General features: G+C 42.9%; 1 protein-coding gene across 1 annotated transcript in view; it reads right to left on the reverse strand.

Moving 5' to 3' along the window:
• Nucleotides 1-12,768: 12,768 nt before the first annotated feature.
• LOC119942419 (transmembrane protein 180-like) overlaps nucleotides 12,769-19,255 on the reverse strand; it is a 33,729-nt gene continuing 27,242 nt past the window's right edge. Inside the window, exon 6 of the mRNA XM_038763227.1 lies at nucleotides 12,769-14,607. Within this exon, the coding sequence (XP_038619155.1) occupies nucleotides 14,469-14,607 (139 nt within the window). The 3' untranslated portion in view covers nucleotides 12,769-14,468. The remainder of the gene's footprint in view (nucleotides 14,608-19,255) is intronic.

Here is a 19,255-nt window from a genome sequence, read left to right on the forward strand (position 1 = left end):
CCTTCTTTGGCTTGTGTCGAACAAAATGAAACCTGTGAGCAGGTGGTGCACAAAGACCCAGTCATACAATTTAAACACACAGTGATGTATCTTACTTCATTGAGAATCTGAAAGTTTTAAGCGTCTTGTATCCACTCCTGTGCAACTCCTGCTTAGGGGGCAGTTGGCCTGATCAAACTCTCCCACCCGCCCCGAGGGGCATTGGGAATAGCATGGCGCAGTGGATAGAGCTTGGGCCTGGGAATCGGAAGATCATGGGTTCTAATCCCGGCTCCTCCACTTGTCTGCTGTGTGACCTTGTGTGAAGTCACTTCTCTGTGCCTCAGTTACATCATCTGTAAAATGGGGATGAGACTGTGAGCCCCAAGTGGGACAAGGGACTGATTTTTTCATGTCCACCCCATGGTTTAGTAGTACAGTGCCTGGCACATAGTAAAGTGCTTCACAAATACCATCATCATTATTTACTCAGTTTTATGCTCCCTCACCCTCCAATCGGACACATTTCCTCATGCCGTGCATGGCACAGTGTGATGCGGCGTAACATTGGACTAGTCATTGGCAGAAATGGATCTCTTCCCCCTGGCCCCTGCCCTCCTTACCCTAAGGAAGCAGGAGGGCAATGCCTCCGCTGGGCCAGGCAGCCCCTTCCTTGCCCCCACCCCATCCACCAGTGAAGGATTGGAGCAGCTCTCGCTCCCCAATGGGGGCTGCGTCGAAGTCTTTGGGAGAGGTGGGTCCTCCTTTTCTCCCCTGGGAGCAGGATACCAATGCTGCTTGGGCTTTGGGGGCTGCCTGGTGAGTGTTTAAGTCCTGGGCCTGCCCTCTTTTCTGTTCTTGCTCCTGTCTGCAGCCCCTGATTGCCTCCTTCCCTTCTGGCTCGGAAGAGCTGCCAAGCTTGCGGGAGCCTTCAGGGTGGGCTGGGATTCCCCTCGGCATGGAAGTGGGAATTCCTTTCCCGGGTGGAAAGAGGTGAGAATTCCCCAGTCTGAACAGTGCAGGGTGAGGAGGTTATCTGGTGTGGGTCTGGCACCACCCAGGGGCTGCCTGCTGTACAAAATCCCCAACCTCCCGCCCCACCTCACTTTCATTTTAATCTTCTCTCTTACTGAGTTTGAAGAACTGGAACTCTGATCTTACATGCCCCTGACTCTCTACCATCTCCGTGGGAACCCACTCTTTCAAAAAGATTTATCAAAGGCGGTTGCCACGTTCAAGAAAACCCCACAAACGTTTGTTAATAAGCAGACATCAAGACCCGCCCTAAATATGTCAGCCACCCTAGACACTTCAGATTCTCTCATAATTGTAAGTGCAGACATTCTAGCCACGATCTATACGTAGTATTCTAGTATACCTAGTATACCTATTACCCAGTAATAATAATAATAATAATAATGGCATTTATTAAGCACTTACTATGTATTATTATTACTTAGTATTCTAGTACTAGTATTCTAGTATACCTATTACCTAGTTATAATAATAATGACATTTATTAAGCACTTACTATGTATTATTATTACTTAGTATTCTAGTACTAGTATTCTAGTATACCTATTACCTAGTTATAATAATAATGACATTTATTAAGCACTTACTATGTATTACTATTACTTAGTATTCTAGTACTAGCATTCTAGTATACCTATTACCTAGTAATAATAATAATGACATTTATTAAGCACTTACTATGTATTATTACTTAGTATTCTAGTACTAGTATTCTAGTATACCTATTACCTAGTAATAATAATAATGGCATTTATTAAGCACTTACTATGTATTATTATTACTTAGTATTCTAGTACTAGCATTCTAGTATACCTATTACCTAGTAATAATAACAATAATAATAATGGCATTTATTAAGCACTTACTATGTGCAAAGCACTGTTCTCAGCGCTAGGGAGGTTATAAGGTGATCAGGTTGTCCCACGGGGGGCTCACAGTCTTCATCCCCATTTTCAGATGAGGTAACTGAGGCAAAGAGAAGTTAAGTGACTTGCCCAAAGTCACACAGCTGACAATTGGCGGGGCTGGGATTTGAACCCATGACCTCTGAATCCAAAGCCCATGCTCTTTCCACTGAGCCATGCTGCTTCTCAGCCAATCGTATTTATTCAGCGCTTACTGTGTGCAGAGCACTGTTCTAAGCGCTTGGGAGAGTGCACTACAACGGACATTCCCGGCGCACAATGAGTTTACAGTCTAGAGGGGGCAACAGACACTAGTGTAAATAAATAAATTACATATACGTTCATAAGGCTGCGGGGATGAATAAAGGGAGCAAGTCAGGAAGACGCAGAAGGGAGTGGAGATGTGCCTTCAATAAGGCTTTGAAGGCAGGGAGAGTAATTGTCAGGTATGAAAAGGGAGAGTGTTTCAGGCCAGAAGCGCAGGATGTGGGCAAGAAAGGGTGGATTTTAGTGATGTTGTAAAAGTTGAACTGACAGGATTTAGTGATGAATTGAACATGTGGGTTGAAAGACAGAGAGGGGTCAAGGATAACGCCAAGCTTATGGGCTTGTAAAACAGGAAAGATGGTGGTGCCGTTTACAGTGACCCAAGGATTAAGATTGTGAGCCCCATGTGGGACAGTGACTGTGTCCAGCCCGATTTGCTTATAATCTCCCTAAGCTTGGTAAAGTACCTGGCACATCGTAAGTGTTTAAAAATACCACTATTATTATTATTATTGGTTAATATTTGGGATGTGATCAGAACTCCAGAATTCATTGTAGTTCGGCATCCTATGCTGAGACCTGTTACCTAAACTTTAAAGAATGCCTCAGCATCAACTAAGGTTATATTTGAGCATGTCTTTGAGGACTGGAACCACAACTTTTCTGTGCTCTGCATAGGGCCTAGAATAAGAGTATCTTGCAAATCCTCCATTAATGCCGATTAGTAACAACTGATGACGGAGTCTAAAAAAAAAAATTAGGTTGAGGAAATTCACCTTTCCATTTCAACTGCAAAATTCAAAAAATAGTGCTAACCCCCTACTTCCTAGTTGATGGGCTGTGAAGATAAACAAGTTCTTGAAATAAAGAGGTTTTTAGAACAAATCTGTTACATAAACTCCAAACTTTATGGAACTTTATTCATCAACCATATCATCCAGTTATCAACCGTACAAATAGTTTTGTGAGTCAGAGCTTCAGAAAAAAATGGAACAAAACTGTATTTTCTAAAGGCCCTCTTGTTTGGGCTATTTCAAAGGTCCAAAGATTTCTTTCAACAATAAAGTAACCAAAAACTTGCTTGTTCCTTTCCTGGCTCATCACTTCTAGAGTTTGTGCCACTTGGAACTCCTGCATCTCTTTGGACCAGACTCCATCTCATCTTTAAGTATAATTTTTAAATATCTTTTTGCCCTTTCTCTTTTTTGTGAGTACAGTGATATCATGAGGCCATTTAGAATAGCAGCAGGTAGGAGAAGGGAAAAACACGAAATGCAACCAATGGTATTTATTTAGCGCTTACTGTGGTGCAGAGCACTGTATTATGCTCTTGGGAGAGTACAATATAAACAGAGTTGGGAGACATGGTCCCTGCCCAAAGGGAGCTTAGAGTCTAGAGAAGGTGCTTAATGCAGTCGCATTAATGTGACTGCATTAATTAATTAATGATTACTTAATAACTAATTAATATAAGGTCTCATTAATGTGGCTAGAACAAGTTTGGGATAAGCCTAATGAGTAAGTCTCTGGAAATATTGGCTTATAACCTGAAAGATATACGTTCTTGCTTATGTTTGTTTTACCGGGGCCACAGAAACTAATCCTCTGGTGAGTTGCAACTTGCTCTACTGTGGGTGATCGTGACCTCGAGGGGAAAATTGGGAGGGAGGAGGAGATGTAAGTATTCACTAAGCCGCTGAGACTGCCTCACGACAACATGACTGCTTATGTCAAAGTTGGGTATGCCCTGTTTAATCCATTCTCCACTACTGATGGGATAACACAGGGCAAGGGCAGCCCAGTCCTATTTAATTCATTCTACATGGCCATGTTGGAGGCTGCAACAAAAGACCTGGACGCTGGTGTTAGAATATAAGTCTATTCCTCTGGGAAACTTCCAGCTCAACGAACTCTGAGCATTATCTGAAGTCTTAGAACCAGTTATTAAAAGAGCCGCAACAGCCCACTGTTGGGTAGGGACTGTCTCTATATGTTGGCAATTTGTACTTCCCAAGCACTTAGTACAGTGCTCTGCACACAGTAAGCGCTCAATAAATATGATGGATGATGATGATGATGATGCTAATGGCTGCCCCATGGACCTACTGAACCAAAGAGACGTATAAATGATTGTAAACTGCAATGCCAAGTCAGCCAAACACTTTAGACCCTCAGTAAGTCGTGGGAAGCAGCATGGCCCTAGTGGAAAAAGCATAGGCTTGGGAGTCAGGGGACCTGGGTTCTAATCCCAGCTCTACCAATCACTTGCTGTATGACCTTGGGCAAATCACTTAACTTCTTTGTGTCTCAGTTCTGCTGTTCTCTCTCCTACTTAGACTCTGAGGCCCATACTGGGCAGGAACTGTGACCAAACTAATTGCTTCTACCCACCCCAACCCTTAGAAAGTGTTTGACAAAGAGTAAGTGTTTTAATATCATTAAAAAGAAAAAAAAAAGTAAACTAAAGGAATGCATTGGCCTGTGCCAGGGAAACCCTTCACAAAATGAACAATCTTGAACTGGCAGCACAGAGCAAAATGCCATTACAGAATCTATTACCTATGCAATATTTATATTAATGTCTGCCTCCCCCTCTACCCTGTAAGCTTGCTGTGGGCAGGAAATGTGTCTGTTATATTGTTATGTTGTGCTCTCCCAAGAGCTTAGTACAGTGCTCTGCACACAGTAAGCGCTCAATAAATACGACTGACAAGTAAACTGGGGAACAAGGCAACGATAGATCAAGAAGTAGGAAATTTAATGGAGAAGCCCATCCATTCGGAAATTGTCAGACAGTGTGTGTGGCTTCAGGTCTAAATGAAAGCCTTTGGAACCAAAGTGCTGACCAGACTAACATAAGGTTGTGTGAGCTGGACCCCCAGGAGCGGTTCCAGCAACATCTCTTCTAGGGCAGACTCAATGTCAAGTGAAAGACATCATCACAGATAGCAAAGTCCTAGAATGAAAACAGTCTCCTAGTTTTGCTGGTTGGGGCACATCAAAATGAGTATGAGTAGGACACCTAATTGGGGGTCCACCCACATCACTCTTCTCCTCAAAACCCTCCAATGGCTTTCCAGTGTCCCCCTGTGTTAAAAAAGAAAAAAAACTAAAAATGAGGACTCCTCGCGATTGACTTTGAGGCTCTCTACCATCTCACCCCACATTGTAAGTCTGCTGTCTTCACTTCCTCTTCCCAATTTGCTTTCTTTGTTCCTCCCAAGCTTCCTTTTAATTGTTCCTTGCTCTTGATATTCCTGCCTCCAACCCTTCATTCAATCTACAATCAATCAATAGTATTGAGTGCCTACTGTGTGTGAGTCCTGTACTAAGCGCTTAGGTGAGTACAATAGAGTTGGTAGACACAATCCTTGCCCACAAAGAGCTTATATACCTTTATTTATTTTACTTGTACATATCTATTCTATTTATTTTATTTTGTTAGTATGTTTGGTTTTGTTCTCTGTCTCCCCCTTTTAGACTGTGAGCCCACTGTTGGGTAGGGACTGTCTCTATATGTTGCCAATTTGTACTTCCCAAGCACTTAGTACAGTGCTCTGCACATAGTAAGCGCTCAATAAATACGATTGACGACAATGACGACAATTGACGATATACCTGCTGCTCCCCCAGGCTGGAACTCCCTGACTCCCCAAATCTGACAGACCATAGCTCTCCCCACATTCAAGCCCTCCTAAAATCCCTCCAGGAAGCCTTCCCCAATTATTTTCCCCAACATTCTGAGTCATATAAAACCAGCTGTCTCTAGCATTTATGAATTTATACCCATGTTCAGCACTTTTGTATCTGTTTATACAAATGCACATTTAATTATTTGCTGTGACTATTCTATTCGTAAATATTTTTGTGTCTGTCTCCCCTGATAGAGTGTAAACTCCTTATGGAGAGGGAACATTTCATTTCTTTGTTTTGAATTTCCCAAGCTCCCAATTTCCCAGTGCACTGCACCAAGTGGGTACTCGAATATTGCTTACAGCACTACTTGAAAATGAGAGCGAGGAAACTTTTTAAAGATGCCTACAATAGAGCCTCAGACAATTCTAAATCTCAGCTGAAAACTAGGAGACAACTGTGGCGGCAGACCATTAAGGCATAGTGCAGTTAGGGAAACAGAAATTCTTTTTGAAGGGGTTCAAGAGGCTTGAGAGAATTGGGAGGTAAAGGTGAAAATCGGTGCTGCAAACAACACAACAGCACAAAAACGTAGGCTTGCTTTGTGCATTGTGCAATCAAGGCTAGAAATCTTGCACTTACTTTTTCAGCCAAACATCTATAGATGAGCTTCCTTGACAAACTTTGAATATACAGGACAATAATCAGCCAATCAATAATATTTACAGAGCATTTACTATGTGCACAGCACTGTACTAAGCCCTAGGGAGTGTATAATATACAAAAAGGCTAATCAACCCACAACTATAAAAGCCAAGTAATTATGTCAGAAAGTGAAGGTGAATAGTCTGTGCAAGAGGGCATATGGAGGTGATCAACCAGAAGAGGATTTTATAAGAACCACTCCTCTACTTTAGTGAAAAATACCTGGTAGCCTTCAGCTGATCAGTTTTTATCTGTCTTAGAAAGGTACTATGTAAAAGATCCCAGGTCTGTTTTTAATCTTTACGCTAAGGATCCCAGGTCCTTCCTAAAGCACAGTGCTGACATTGAGTTTAATACTGAATCATTAGGATCACTCCTTGCAGCCCTCTATATATTTCTGAATTGGCTCCTCTCACCCCAAATTTCTGATCCACCTTTACTTGCGAAAATTAAGATGATCAGAAAAAATAGCGATCAAACCAGTTTCCAAAGACTGTTGCTGTAGGAATTTTTTTCCTAAGTTCACTAACCTTAGGTGCTCCTCTCTCTCTGGAAAAGTTTTGATGTAATGACTGTCGACACTGGATACTAGCAGTTTTTTTTTTTTTCCCCGAGAAGTGGTTTCCTTTTTTGTTTCCCTTCTTGGCCAAGATTTTTCTGATCCGGTTTTGATCAGGAACCTCATCTTGGTAGTGTGGTTTGCTGTTTATGAACCAAGAACAAGCTGTTCTTCCTCCAAGAAAAAAAAAAGTTTTACAACCGAACTATAAATGACATCGAAGCCAAATTTGCAGCTTTTCAAATAGACATCTGCTTGCAATGTATAAACAGCTAAATAAATTGCTTCAGGTTAGTTACATGTAGTTCTTCAGTTTCACAAGGAGACATAGATGGAGGGTGACTTTCACCACATCTACAGTTCTCATCATGATTATTCAATGGAACAAATCTTAGAAAAATCTGAATTATTTCTGAAGGGTTTGGAAGCACAATGGGGCCATTTCAGAAGCTCCAACTCACTGTTAGATCCAAATGCAGGAATGTCTCTATTGTTCTACTTTACTGGAAGTATTTTCAATCTGTTTGATAGCACAGTGCATCAGTTTTGAGTGTGAAAGTCACCCAGGTGAAATAACAACCTGTATCAATTTGGGCAGTACGATAGAGAATGGCAAAGTATTAATTACATTTCAGGTACCTTTACTTATGCTAGTTCTCGGCTACAAAATATCAGGATTTTTAATGTAGAAGGGAACTCAGTTCCTTTCTTCATGTCAGTCAATAGTTTTTCCTTTTTTTCCCTCTTCTTTGAAGAGAAGCAGTTTGGCCTAAAGGATACAGCACAAGCCTGAGAGTCAGAAGGACCTGAGTTCTAATTATGACTCTGCCACCTGTCTGCAGTGTGAACTTCAGCAAATTGCTTAGCTTCTCTGTGCCTCAGTGACCTCATCTGTAAAATGGGGAATTAAGACTGTGAGCCCCATGTGGGATATGAGCCATACAGAGCAGCATGGCTCAGTGGAAAGAGCCTGGGCTTTGGAGTCGGAGGTCATGGGTTCCACTCCCAGCTCCGCCACTTGTCAGCTGTGTGCCTTTGGGCAGGTCACTTAACTTCTCTGTGCCTCAGTTCCCTCATCTGTAAAATGGGGATCAAGACTGTGACCCCCCTGTGGGACAACCTGATCACCTTGTATCTCCCCCAGCGCTCAGAACAGTGCTTTGTACATAGTAAGTGCTTAATAAATGCCATCATTATTATTATTATTATATGGACTGTGTCCAATCTGATTGGCTTGTACCTACCCCAGAGCTTAATACAGCACCTGGCACATAGTGAGCTGCTTAACAAATACCATCAAAAAAAAATGTAGTCCTGACCAGCATGTTCAGAGATCTTAAAGAGGATGCTCCTTACCTGAAATAACATCTTGGATTCTGCTTAGTAAGGCCAGCCTTTAGCAACCCCACTAAAGTGCTCTTTCTCCCCGTACCTGCTTTTTCTTCCATTAGATTGTGAGCTCTTCAAGGTCAGAGACCCAATTTTTTACTTATCAATTCTCACATATGTAGTATCACGCGTGGCACTTTGCTGCTGCTGATGACATCTGTAGAAGTCAAGACTGCTTTGATTTTAGAGTTCTGTGTGTTTAAATGGTTGTCTGTTCCTCACTCTCCCCAAATTTTGGTCCTTTCTCCTTTGGTATTTTACCCCAATCCCTACCCACTTACTCATGGGACTCATTGGGTCAAAGGTTGCCCTTTGAAGCACTGAAAAATGCTCTAGAAATTCATTTTGTCCACTAACTTCTAGTAATGTCATATTAAAATGGAAGTTACCAACAGAAACATAACTTAATATGCATCTTTACTACCCAAGCTTATGATGAATCCAGTTCATGCAAGGGCCCCATTAGAGAATCTTACACTACCCATGTTATGACATATGACACAACAACCCTTTGGGAAGAGCAATCATGAGCAATCATCTCTTGATGATATGTCGCAAAAGGCCAAAATTTGGGGTGTGGGGGAGGTTAGGAGAGATGTTTTACATACTAGGCATTTCCTGAATATGGAGTTCCAGCAAAGCACAACTCCAGTTTCAGAAGACAGCCTGAGAAGAGAAAGCCCTATGACTCTGGTGTCTCTCCCTCTAGACTGTAAGCTCACTGTGGGCAGGGAATGTGTTGGTTTATTGTGATACTGTACTCTCCCAAGTGCTTAGTACAGTGCTCTGCACACAGTAAGTGCTCAGTAAATACAATTGAATGAGTGAATGAATGAATGAATCTCCATCCTAGTACAATTATTGCCACTCTTCCTTGCTGGGGTGCAAAGCATGTGGAGGTGTGTGTGGCCTCTCGTGAGAAACCCGGTTCCAATTAACTGGTTGAACCACCCATGCATTGTCCCTGCCTTGCGACCTAGAGCCCTTCTACTCTCGTGTGGAGACCTCCCATGGACTCCAATGGCAGCTCTGCATGGATAGCACATACGCGATCAGGTTCTACGCCAAAAGTCACTGGCTCATCGAATAAACTGCTTCAAGTTAATTAGCTAATGACTATCAGGTGTCCAGGATAAGCTGAGGAGAGGTGTTCACTGGCAAAGGCAATACCTCCTTCAGTAAAATGGATTAACAGACCTGAGGAAAATGGAAAAACACACCAGAGAGAGACCATATGGAAAGAATACTTAAAATAGGTTGCTTTTATTACTAACTAGCTCAAAAATGGTAACCTGGAATAGCATGGCATTTTCAAATAATGAACCACAACATTTATATAAATTACATTTCTTCAGTTATTTCAGAATGACCTTCCCCCAGAAAATACCAACCTAATTTCCATGAACTGGAAAAGTAAAAATTGCTTTTTAAACAAAGAACTGTAAAGAGATAAGACAGAGCCCAAGGTGTCATGCTATCATGTGACTTTTTATAAAAAGCCACAACTTGAGAATTCCCTAGGAATTTCCCATTACAATATTTTCTAATTATGTACAACTATAGATGCATATGTAGATCTCTAAGCATATGCAGAGCTCTAACGATTTGACATTATGCATCAGTGTGCAAGATGCTGTTAGAATAGTTAGACATGATCCCTGTTCAAAAGGAATTGATGTAAATTAAGACAACATCAAAACTTGATATAAGCTCGTTGTGGGCCTGGAATATGTCTACCAACTCTGTTATATCCCAAGCACTTAGCACAGTGCACTGCACATAGTAGGTGCTCAATACACTGATTGATTGATATAAGGCACTCTTAAGACCACTTTAAAATCGTAATAATCAAGGTTAAATGTAACTCAATGTTATTGACATTTCACAGTGTCACCTATTCCTTGAGTTTGAATTAAAGTGCTTATGTTATTCAAGTAGGTGTGCCTTTTGCATAGCTTAGTCCTACACAGAGAAAACTGTGGAGAAAGGGCCAGTCTTGGGAAAACCACCATCCAAAGCCCTTAAGGAAGGATGCAAGACCTCCATTACTGTGAGGTCTAATTCTGAGGCCTCCTTAGGAGCAGAACTGAAGACTCCTGACCCCAGCAAGCTTACCTGAAAACTACAAACTCCAGACCCCAGAGAATATCATCTTTGCAAACCAGTGAATTCCAGTTTGGCAAAGCTCTGCTAGTGATTCCCATTTATAAGAGCTTCTGGCCGGGCTTATTTAGAGGAAACTATATGCACTTTCCCTGCCTCTGCCTCTCCCTTGCCCCTCACACACTTATTAAAATTTTTCCCCCAAACGAAATTATTAAGGAAAGAATTGTTGGCTAACTTTGCAGATTAGCCAGAGGGATTAGAGGAAGGGAAAATGAGAATGATGCAGCTCTGCAGGCCAAAAGTAAAAAGGAGCCAGTTCCACACTGCAAAAATTAGGACTTCCGTTATCTAATCAGAGCACTGTAATATTATCCTATTATTTGCCAAGCACTGCTCTCCCGAAGCATTACAAACATTGTGATACTAATCCTAATACTCCACTGAGTTGGACAGGTGTTTATTCTCTTCATTTCACAGGTGAGTACAACTAAACCAAAAAGAAATTGTGACTTACCCCAAGTTGAAGTCAGGAACAGAGCTGGAAATCACGCTCATGCCATCTGAAGTGCTTTATCCACCAAACTACATTACCTGGTCCCTGGGATGTGAATTTGGCCCTTTCAGACTATCTTGGATGAAAGACTTGTTCACTATTTCACAGTAGATACAAGTTGTGATTTATGTAATTTAGGGAAATATTTTAAAGTATCAATTTCTTATTAAGAGAGTTCCTAAAGGAAATGTTTGGCTCAGCAAATAAACCCTCCATCGACCTGAACATAATTTAGTTTCACACTGACATTTTGAAAGATCACCCAAGGCTAGGTCAACATGACCCAAAAGGAACAGCCTTATTGAGCCCAAAGTCACCTGGAGCCAGCGGAAGGCCATAACCTGTTCCGCAACCACAGAGAGAGAATGGAGCACGTGGCTTCCAATTCAGTGGAATGATTGCATCGTCACCATTCATAGTCTTACACTACACTCTTTAGGCCAGTGAGGTAGCTCAAATTTATTTTGTATTTAGTTACTAATTCATAGTCTCTGACTCAACTACACCTAGAAAAGATGACAAGCACACAACTCACTTTGGCAGCAGTTGATTACCTTGCAGAAATTCCTCTCTCCCAACCCCCTCAATTCTTGCTTCCGCTGCTACCCCATCCCTATCAGGAGGAAACTCTGAATACTCATGTCTGCCAAAGGGTGCTGTTGTTTTAGGGCACAGAGACTATACCGGGTTCCCCATCCCCTCGTTTCCTCTCTGCCCCTGACCCTTCAGGTGATCTCGGCTGAGTCCATAACTCTAATCATACCCCATTCCTTGAGACAGAGCCAGGACCTGGATGTGGTAAAGGGAAGTACGGCGAGCCACTTCCATCATCCCTGATCCCAAGCATGGCCAGCCACAACAAGTCCATCCACCTGGCAGGAAACTTACAGATCACGGGGGAATACAGTTTCCCTAATGGGCTCTAATGCAGAAATGAAGATCTTTCAACCAAAAAAACCCCATAACCATTGAAAACGGTGAATGAGAACAGAGACCAAAGGAAGTATGTATTTTCAGTTCACGGAGAGAGGCATTAGCAGGGACAACTGAATTGGTGAATAAACCAAATACAGCTTCATCCACTTAGGCAGCAGGCAGACAGACAGATACGCACACCCCTTCTTCCATGTAGGCTTTACAACCATTGCAGCTAACCATAACCTGGTACCTAAAAGGCACCCACTGAGATGGTGCAGCATGGGAGAACAGGGGAGAAAGGGGAGAACTCTATGAAGTATGTGGCCCAAACCTGTTCTTCCTAGAGGCAGCAAGGAGGTGTTCCTCTTCCTGACAGTTCATTTCCTGTCCCCCTCCCTGTTGCCACTGTTACTATCACCTATAATGCACGGGCTGTACCGAGGAGACAGCAGGTGACGGGAGCTAAACCCTTAAACTAGGTTCCCAGTCCTGTTGTCAGCCCCTGCTGACCTGTCTGTAACTTGGATTAGGTCAGATTAAGATGCAGAACTGCAGGGATTTTCTGATAATGCAACCTGAGTCCGCAGCTTTTTCAAATGGTTTAAAATGAAGTATCCCTGGGAGAACCCGGAGCTCCTTCTGCAACCCTTTAAAAAGCTAGGGAAACAGCAGAGCTCTGAGGAGCCACATCTTAAAATAGAAATGCTTCTCCAGTCCCGCTGGGACCATAGCTGCAAGAGTCACAGGATGCTGTGTGGTTCTAGAAAATATCCCTGGGTACCTGGGCCTTTGAACAACAGGATGGGAGAAGTCAGGGAAAGTGAAGAGCAGAAAATGAAAAGTACTTAACTGTAGTAGGGTAGGGTGAAGGATAGATAACCATATCAAGGGCACCGAAGACCCTCAATAGGCCCTGGGATTCGGAGGCAGCAGCATTTCATCAATGGGAAGGTGGAGAATATGAAAGGATCTTGAGAAGTATCAATGTGCAAGGTGCTATTCAGAACAGTCAGACATGGTCTCTGTTCAGTTGGTTTGAATGTAAATTAAGAAAATATCAAAACTTGATGTGAGCTCACTGTGGGCAGCCAATGTGCTGAAAAAGCAGGAAAGACAGAAATATGGAGAACTAGAGGTACAGAGAGACAAGGGTGAGGGTGGGGGGGAAGGAGATGGGAGAAGGAGACTGGGAGGAAGAAGAATGGCTGTGAGGAAGGGAGAGAGGGGCAGAAGGGGAAATGAAAGGGGTAACAGAGAAAGGAGAAGGCAAAAATCACACAGGAAGAAACACTGAGAGGAACCAGGGAGGACAGTAAGGAATGAGAAAAATAAAGAGTGGAACATGGGTGACGGGACCAGGGTTACACACAGACTGAGACACATACACAAATAAACATAAACCAAAGAGAGATTACCACTGCTGCTACCTGAGTCCTGTCAGCAGGGCTTCCTGTCACTATTCGGGGATTCCTAGACAGGTCGCGAGGAGTGGCAGCAGGAGGAAGGCCCCCGGAAACAAGTGGTTCCTAATGCACCTGCCCAGAGTACAGCCCAGAGAGCCTTGCTGATCAGGCCAGGTGGCCGCCATGGGAGCCTGACGACAGTTACTGCCCCTGCCTACTTCACAAGAACCAGCCCTTCCAGGCCAGGGATGGGAGTTTCTGGTATTACTGGCTAGAGGTTTTCCAGCTTCACTGGAAATTCCCATCTTTGGCTCAGAAAAGCCAGTTCAGTCATGGTGTTGCTGCCTCTGAAGAGGATAAAGGGAAAAGAAGTGGCAACTCTAGCTGTTGCTGCTGCTGTCATATCCACTGCTGAGGGATTCTCTTCCGCCATTCAGCTAAGGGTTATACAATAGGCCTGTCAGATGGAGAGATGAAAATCCCCAAAAGGCTGATCATCATCGCAGTTTAGGCAGACTTGGTCTCTTTAGGTGCCGTTTCAGACTTCTGTCTTAGAGAAGATGGGGCAAGGCTTTGGGAACCAAGAACACAGCATCTCCTTGGGTACAGTGCACAGAAGCCACCCAAAGATGATTAGAGATTCTTAGCCTATAAGGATAATTGGGCTTATACTGACAGCCAGGTGTGTTTCTCTGAACAACTCCCTCTCTTTCCCCACCCACTGCCATGGAAATCACCCAATTAGCTAATCGGAAAACAGAACTAGCTAGCTGTATGGGTTGCACTGAGGCTGTAAGACACTGACAGCTTTAAAGTGAAATTCTACAGCCACCAAAGAGGACCTTTCCAATTTAAAGATTAACTGCATTTACCCTCCTGATCAGTCAAGTTAAGAAAGCCTGGGGAACTGGATTTTAACAGCTCTGACCTGTGGTAGTTTTCTCCATATAAAACAACGACAACGACAAAAAAACTATACCACATGAAAATTTAGTCCCATGACATCATGCCTTTTGTTATAGGGTGACTATCCAGTTTGCCTTGTGACTATTTCTTATTGAGAAGGGAGTCCAAGCCAAAATCTGAATCACTGCGATGCCCAGTGGAACGAGAGAGATCAGGTAGAACATGGTCTCATGAAGTCCTAAAAACAAACTAGGGAAGAAAAGGTTGGAAATATAGTTAAAATTTTCTTCAGAAGCAGTTTGTTTCTATTAACTCTAGGTAGTTTCTTAAGAGGTAAAAATAGTTAGCTTCAAACAAATTCATTTTGGAGTTCACATAAATGTGTCAGATAACAATACTTTGTCTCGGTAGAACACCATTAATTTTATAAGCGCTTTGAATTCATAATTATCATCATCTGGGGAGCTTGTTGCCTAACAAGCTTAGATTCATTAAACACTGAGGTACTGTTTTACCCTCAACTAGAAAACAATTAGTTTCAGCATTCAAAGATGGATCTGGTTTGTCTCTCAGCTTTCAGTTTCCATTAAGAAACATGGCCTAAAAGTCCTGGCCTCAAAGCTCCTGTCGATACCAAAACATGTTTCTGGAAAGTCTTCCTATTCCACTAAAAGAATAACATATTTATACTTTCAAACGTGTAGCAGCAAGCTTTCAATAATTTAAAGGACTGATTACCAGGTGCATGAACTTTCCAGCCTTCTTTTTTTGGCAGCCATTTTTTGGCTTTTTAATCATCAATCAATCAATGGTATTTCCTGAGTGTTTACTGTGCGCAGAACACTGTACTAAGGACTTTGGGGAACAGAATACAAAAGAAGTGGTAGACACGTTCACTGCCCACAAGCTTAAAGTCTAGAGTACTTGTTAAGCACTTATTTGCCAAGCACTGTACTGAGGTAGACATTACATAATCAGGTTGGACACAGTCCCTGCGCCACATGCGGCTCAGAGTCTAAGGGGGAGGGAAGACAGGTATTCTATCCCCATTTTATAGACGAGGAAACAGAGGCACAGAAAAATTGAGTGGCTTGCCCACAGCCACATAGCAGACAAGTGATGGAAGCAGGATTACAATGGCATTTATTATGCACTTACTATGTGCAAAGCACTGTTCTAAGCACTGGGGAGGTTACAAGGTTATCAGGTTGTCCCACGTGGGGCTCACAGTCTTAATCCCCATTTTACAGATGAGGTAACTGAGGCGCAGAGAAGTTAAGTGACTTGCCCAACGTTACACAGCTGACAAGTGGCGGAGCTGGGATTTGAACCCATGACCTCTGACTCCAAAGCCCGTGCTCTTTCCACTGAGCCATGCTGCTACCCTTTATTGGGTATTCAAAAATCTCCAGTGGCTACCAATCAATCTGCGCATCAGGCAGAAACTCCTCACCCTGGGCTTCAAGGCTGTCCATCACCTCGCCCCCTCCTACCTCACCTCCCTTCTCTCCTTCTCCAGCCCAGCCCGCAACCTCCGCTCCTCTACCGCTAATCTCCTCACTGTACCTCGTTCTCGCCTGTCCCGCCGTCGACCCCCGGCCCACGTCATCCCCCGGGCCTGGAATGCCCTCCCTCTGCCCCTCCGCCAAGCTAGCTCTCTTCCTCCCTTCAAGGCCCTGCTGAGAGCTCACCTCCTCCAGGAGGCCTTCCCAGACTGAGCCCCTTCCTTCCTCTCCCCCTCGTCCCCCTCTCCATCCCCCCATCTTACCTCCTTCCCTTCCCCACAGCACCTGTATATATGTATATATGGTTGTACATATTTATTACTCTATTTATTTATTTATTTTACTTGTACATTTCTATCCTATTTATTTTATTTTGTTGGTATGTTTGGTTCTGTTCTCTGTCTCCCCCTTTTAGACTGTGAGCCCACTGTTGGGTAGGGACTGTCTCTATGTGTTGCCAATTTGTACTTCCCAAGCGCTTAGTACAGTGCTCTGCACATAGTAAGCGCTCAATAAATACGATTGATTATTGGCATTTTCACCAGCAAATCAGGACAGGGATTTTGCATGTCTATGGTTCGGCCCCTATCGCCCATTCCCCTGGCACTATTTTTTTTTTTTTTTTTGCTTTGCTCAGTAGGGCAGAGGCAAAATCAGCCCCTTCCTCTAGATGGAAGAGATTTCTAAAGCATACAGCAACATGTGACCTCTCCTTTATCCCACAGCATATGCACCTCTTGCTCCTTGCCTTTATTTTCTGTGCCACTGCCCTGTTGGGCAATGATGTGTTCAGGAGGAAGAAGGGGCCTGGCAGCATAGGAAACCTGCTATCCTTGATTTCTTGGGTACGTCCACCCTGTCTCAAATGCTTCCAAATCCCTCCCTCTTCTTCCTTTCCAGTGTTCCCTCGGCAGAGGGGAAGGAAGAAGCACTTATATACCCCAAATGAGAAGCCATGGAAAATTCAGAATTTACCATCTCTCTTGACTTTATTCATGGTATCAAGGGCACCAGCCTGAAGTTTATAGTTTAAAGAGAGTTGAGTTTTTCAAAAGGTTAAATAGCTTCCTATCCATAAAGGATAATGTAAGCACTACAAGTAGCAAACGTACCTACCTAGATATTTGACCCTTTTCATTTTTACTTTAAAAACTCTTAACTATATACTGGCCCATAAAGATTCTGAAACGACTTTACGTGGTACGTTTTAAAAAGCAGATTAGATAGCACAATAAAAAACACAGCCCAAGCAAGTTGAAAACATTTTGTAGAACCAAATTCAACTAAATAGCCCATATAATAGCTAGTGGTTGGAGGATTGGGTATGACAATTTTTGACAATTCAACCCAGTAGGAGATAAGTCTTAGGTTACGTCAATGTAAACCAAGCCTTTTTGTCATGAGGTTGCAGTCTTGTGCATGCCTTCCATTTAACAGAGAACTCCTACCAAGGAGTATTAATTGTTCTTTGCTCTTCTCATTCTGCTGCCTGTCTGCCTGATCCCTGTGGTGAAGGGTGAGAGGGAAATGGGGTGGGAACATGCTAATATCTCCACAGACAATTACTCTCCCCCCACTTCAAAGCCTTATCAATAATAATAATATTAATAATAATGGTATTTGTTAAGCCCTTACTATGTGCCAAGCACTGTTCTAAGCACTGGGGTAGATGCAAGATAATCAGGTTGTCCCACGTGGGGCTCATAGTCTTAAACCCCATTTTACAGATGAAGTAACTGAGCCACAGAGAAGTTAAGTGGCTTGCCCAAGGTCACACAGCAGACGAGTGGCGGAGGCGGGACTAGGACCCTCGTCCTCTGACTCCCAAGCCCGTGCTCTTGCCACTAAGCCACACTGTTTCTCGAGTTTCACTAAGCCAATGCTGCTTATTGGAGGTATACCTCCTCCAAGAAGCCTTCCCTGACTAATCCTTCCTTTCCTCTTCTCCCACTCCCTTCTGAGTCACCCTGACTAGCTCCCTTTATTCACCCTTCTCCCAGGCCTGCAGCACTTACATTCGTATCTGTAATTTACCTATATTAATGTCTGTCTCCCCCTCTACATTGTAAATATGTTGTGGGTAGAGGATGTATCTGTTATATTGTACTCTCCCAAACACTTAGTACAGTGCTCTGCACACAGTAAGTGCTCAATAAATACAACTGACTAATACCAGGGCTCCTTGGGCAGGCTGAAGACAAGATGAATGATCCAAGGAAAAAAACATTAATCCTGTCTACATCCTGCAATCCCGGTTAACATCAGTTTGGAACTTTACATAACAACAACAACAATCGTATTTATTGAGCGCTTACTGTGTGCAGAGCACTGTACTAAGCACTTGGGAAGTACAAGTTGGCAGCATATAGAGACAGTCCCTACCCAACAGTGGGCTGACAGTCTAAAAGGGGGAGACAGAGAACAAAACCAAACATACTAACAAAATAAAATAAATAGAATAGATATGTACAAGTAAAATAAATAAATAAATAAATAGGTTAATAAATATGCACAAACATATATACATATATACAGCTGCTGTGGGGAAGGGAAGGAGGTAAGATGGGGGGGGATGGAGAGGGGGACTAGGGGGAGAGGAAGGAAGGGACATTAGGCTTTCCCAGTGCAGATCCATGCAAAAAAGGTAATTTTTGACTAAAAAAAATCCTTTCAAAAACTGCACTTGGCCTGTGTAGACATGGCCATCATTACCTTGTGATTCTGCAAAAAAAAAAGATGAACAGAATTGGTGACATCTTATCTCTTTTGTGCAATTACTTGGGGGTCTCAGAGACAACATTTCATACAAAATGTAGGAAAGATCTCCAAAGACTCACTGACATGATAGAGGTCTAACATTTTTTAAATATAATGAAAATCATCTAAATTCCACTTTAAAGTTACATTGAAAAGACATCTTGAGTCCACAAAAGGAAAGGAAATGTTCTAATCAAGACCTTTAAGGGAAAACCACAGAGCTGGGGCCATCAGCTGCTATTCACACAATTACTACAATATGTGCTTTAAAAAAAAATCTTTTATGAATAGATGGTTTCTGCTTGGCTGAGGCACCTCTAAGCTTTGTCCACGCTTTTGGTTAGCAGCAGGAGCCCATTATCCATCGGCATTCTCTGCTTATTAGCAGGCTCCAATTACAGAAATATCAAGAAATTGGACTCCAGCTGCCAGAAGGTCCTCTGGATGAGGCTTTCAGCCCCCAAGAGAAAGGCTGACTTCTCTCTTCTTTATCCAGACTGAAAAAGGGACTTAGGGAACACCTGTGACAGTGTGCCCAGGATAACTCGAGTGTGCAGTGACAGAGAAATGTACATGGAGAATGCACCACACTAGATCTGAATTCACAGGTACAGGGGAGGAAAGTTTCAAGCAAA

Source organism: Tachyglossus aculeatus, chromosome 21 (genome assembly GCF_015852505.1).
Source record: "Tachyglossus aculeatus isolate mTacAcu1 chromosome 21, mTacAcu1.pri, whole genome shotgun sequence".
Classification (NCBI taxonomy): domain Eukaryota; kingdom Metazoa; phylum Chordata; class Mammalia; order Monotremata; family Tachyglossidae; genus Tachyglossus; species Tachyglossus aculeatus.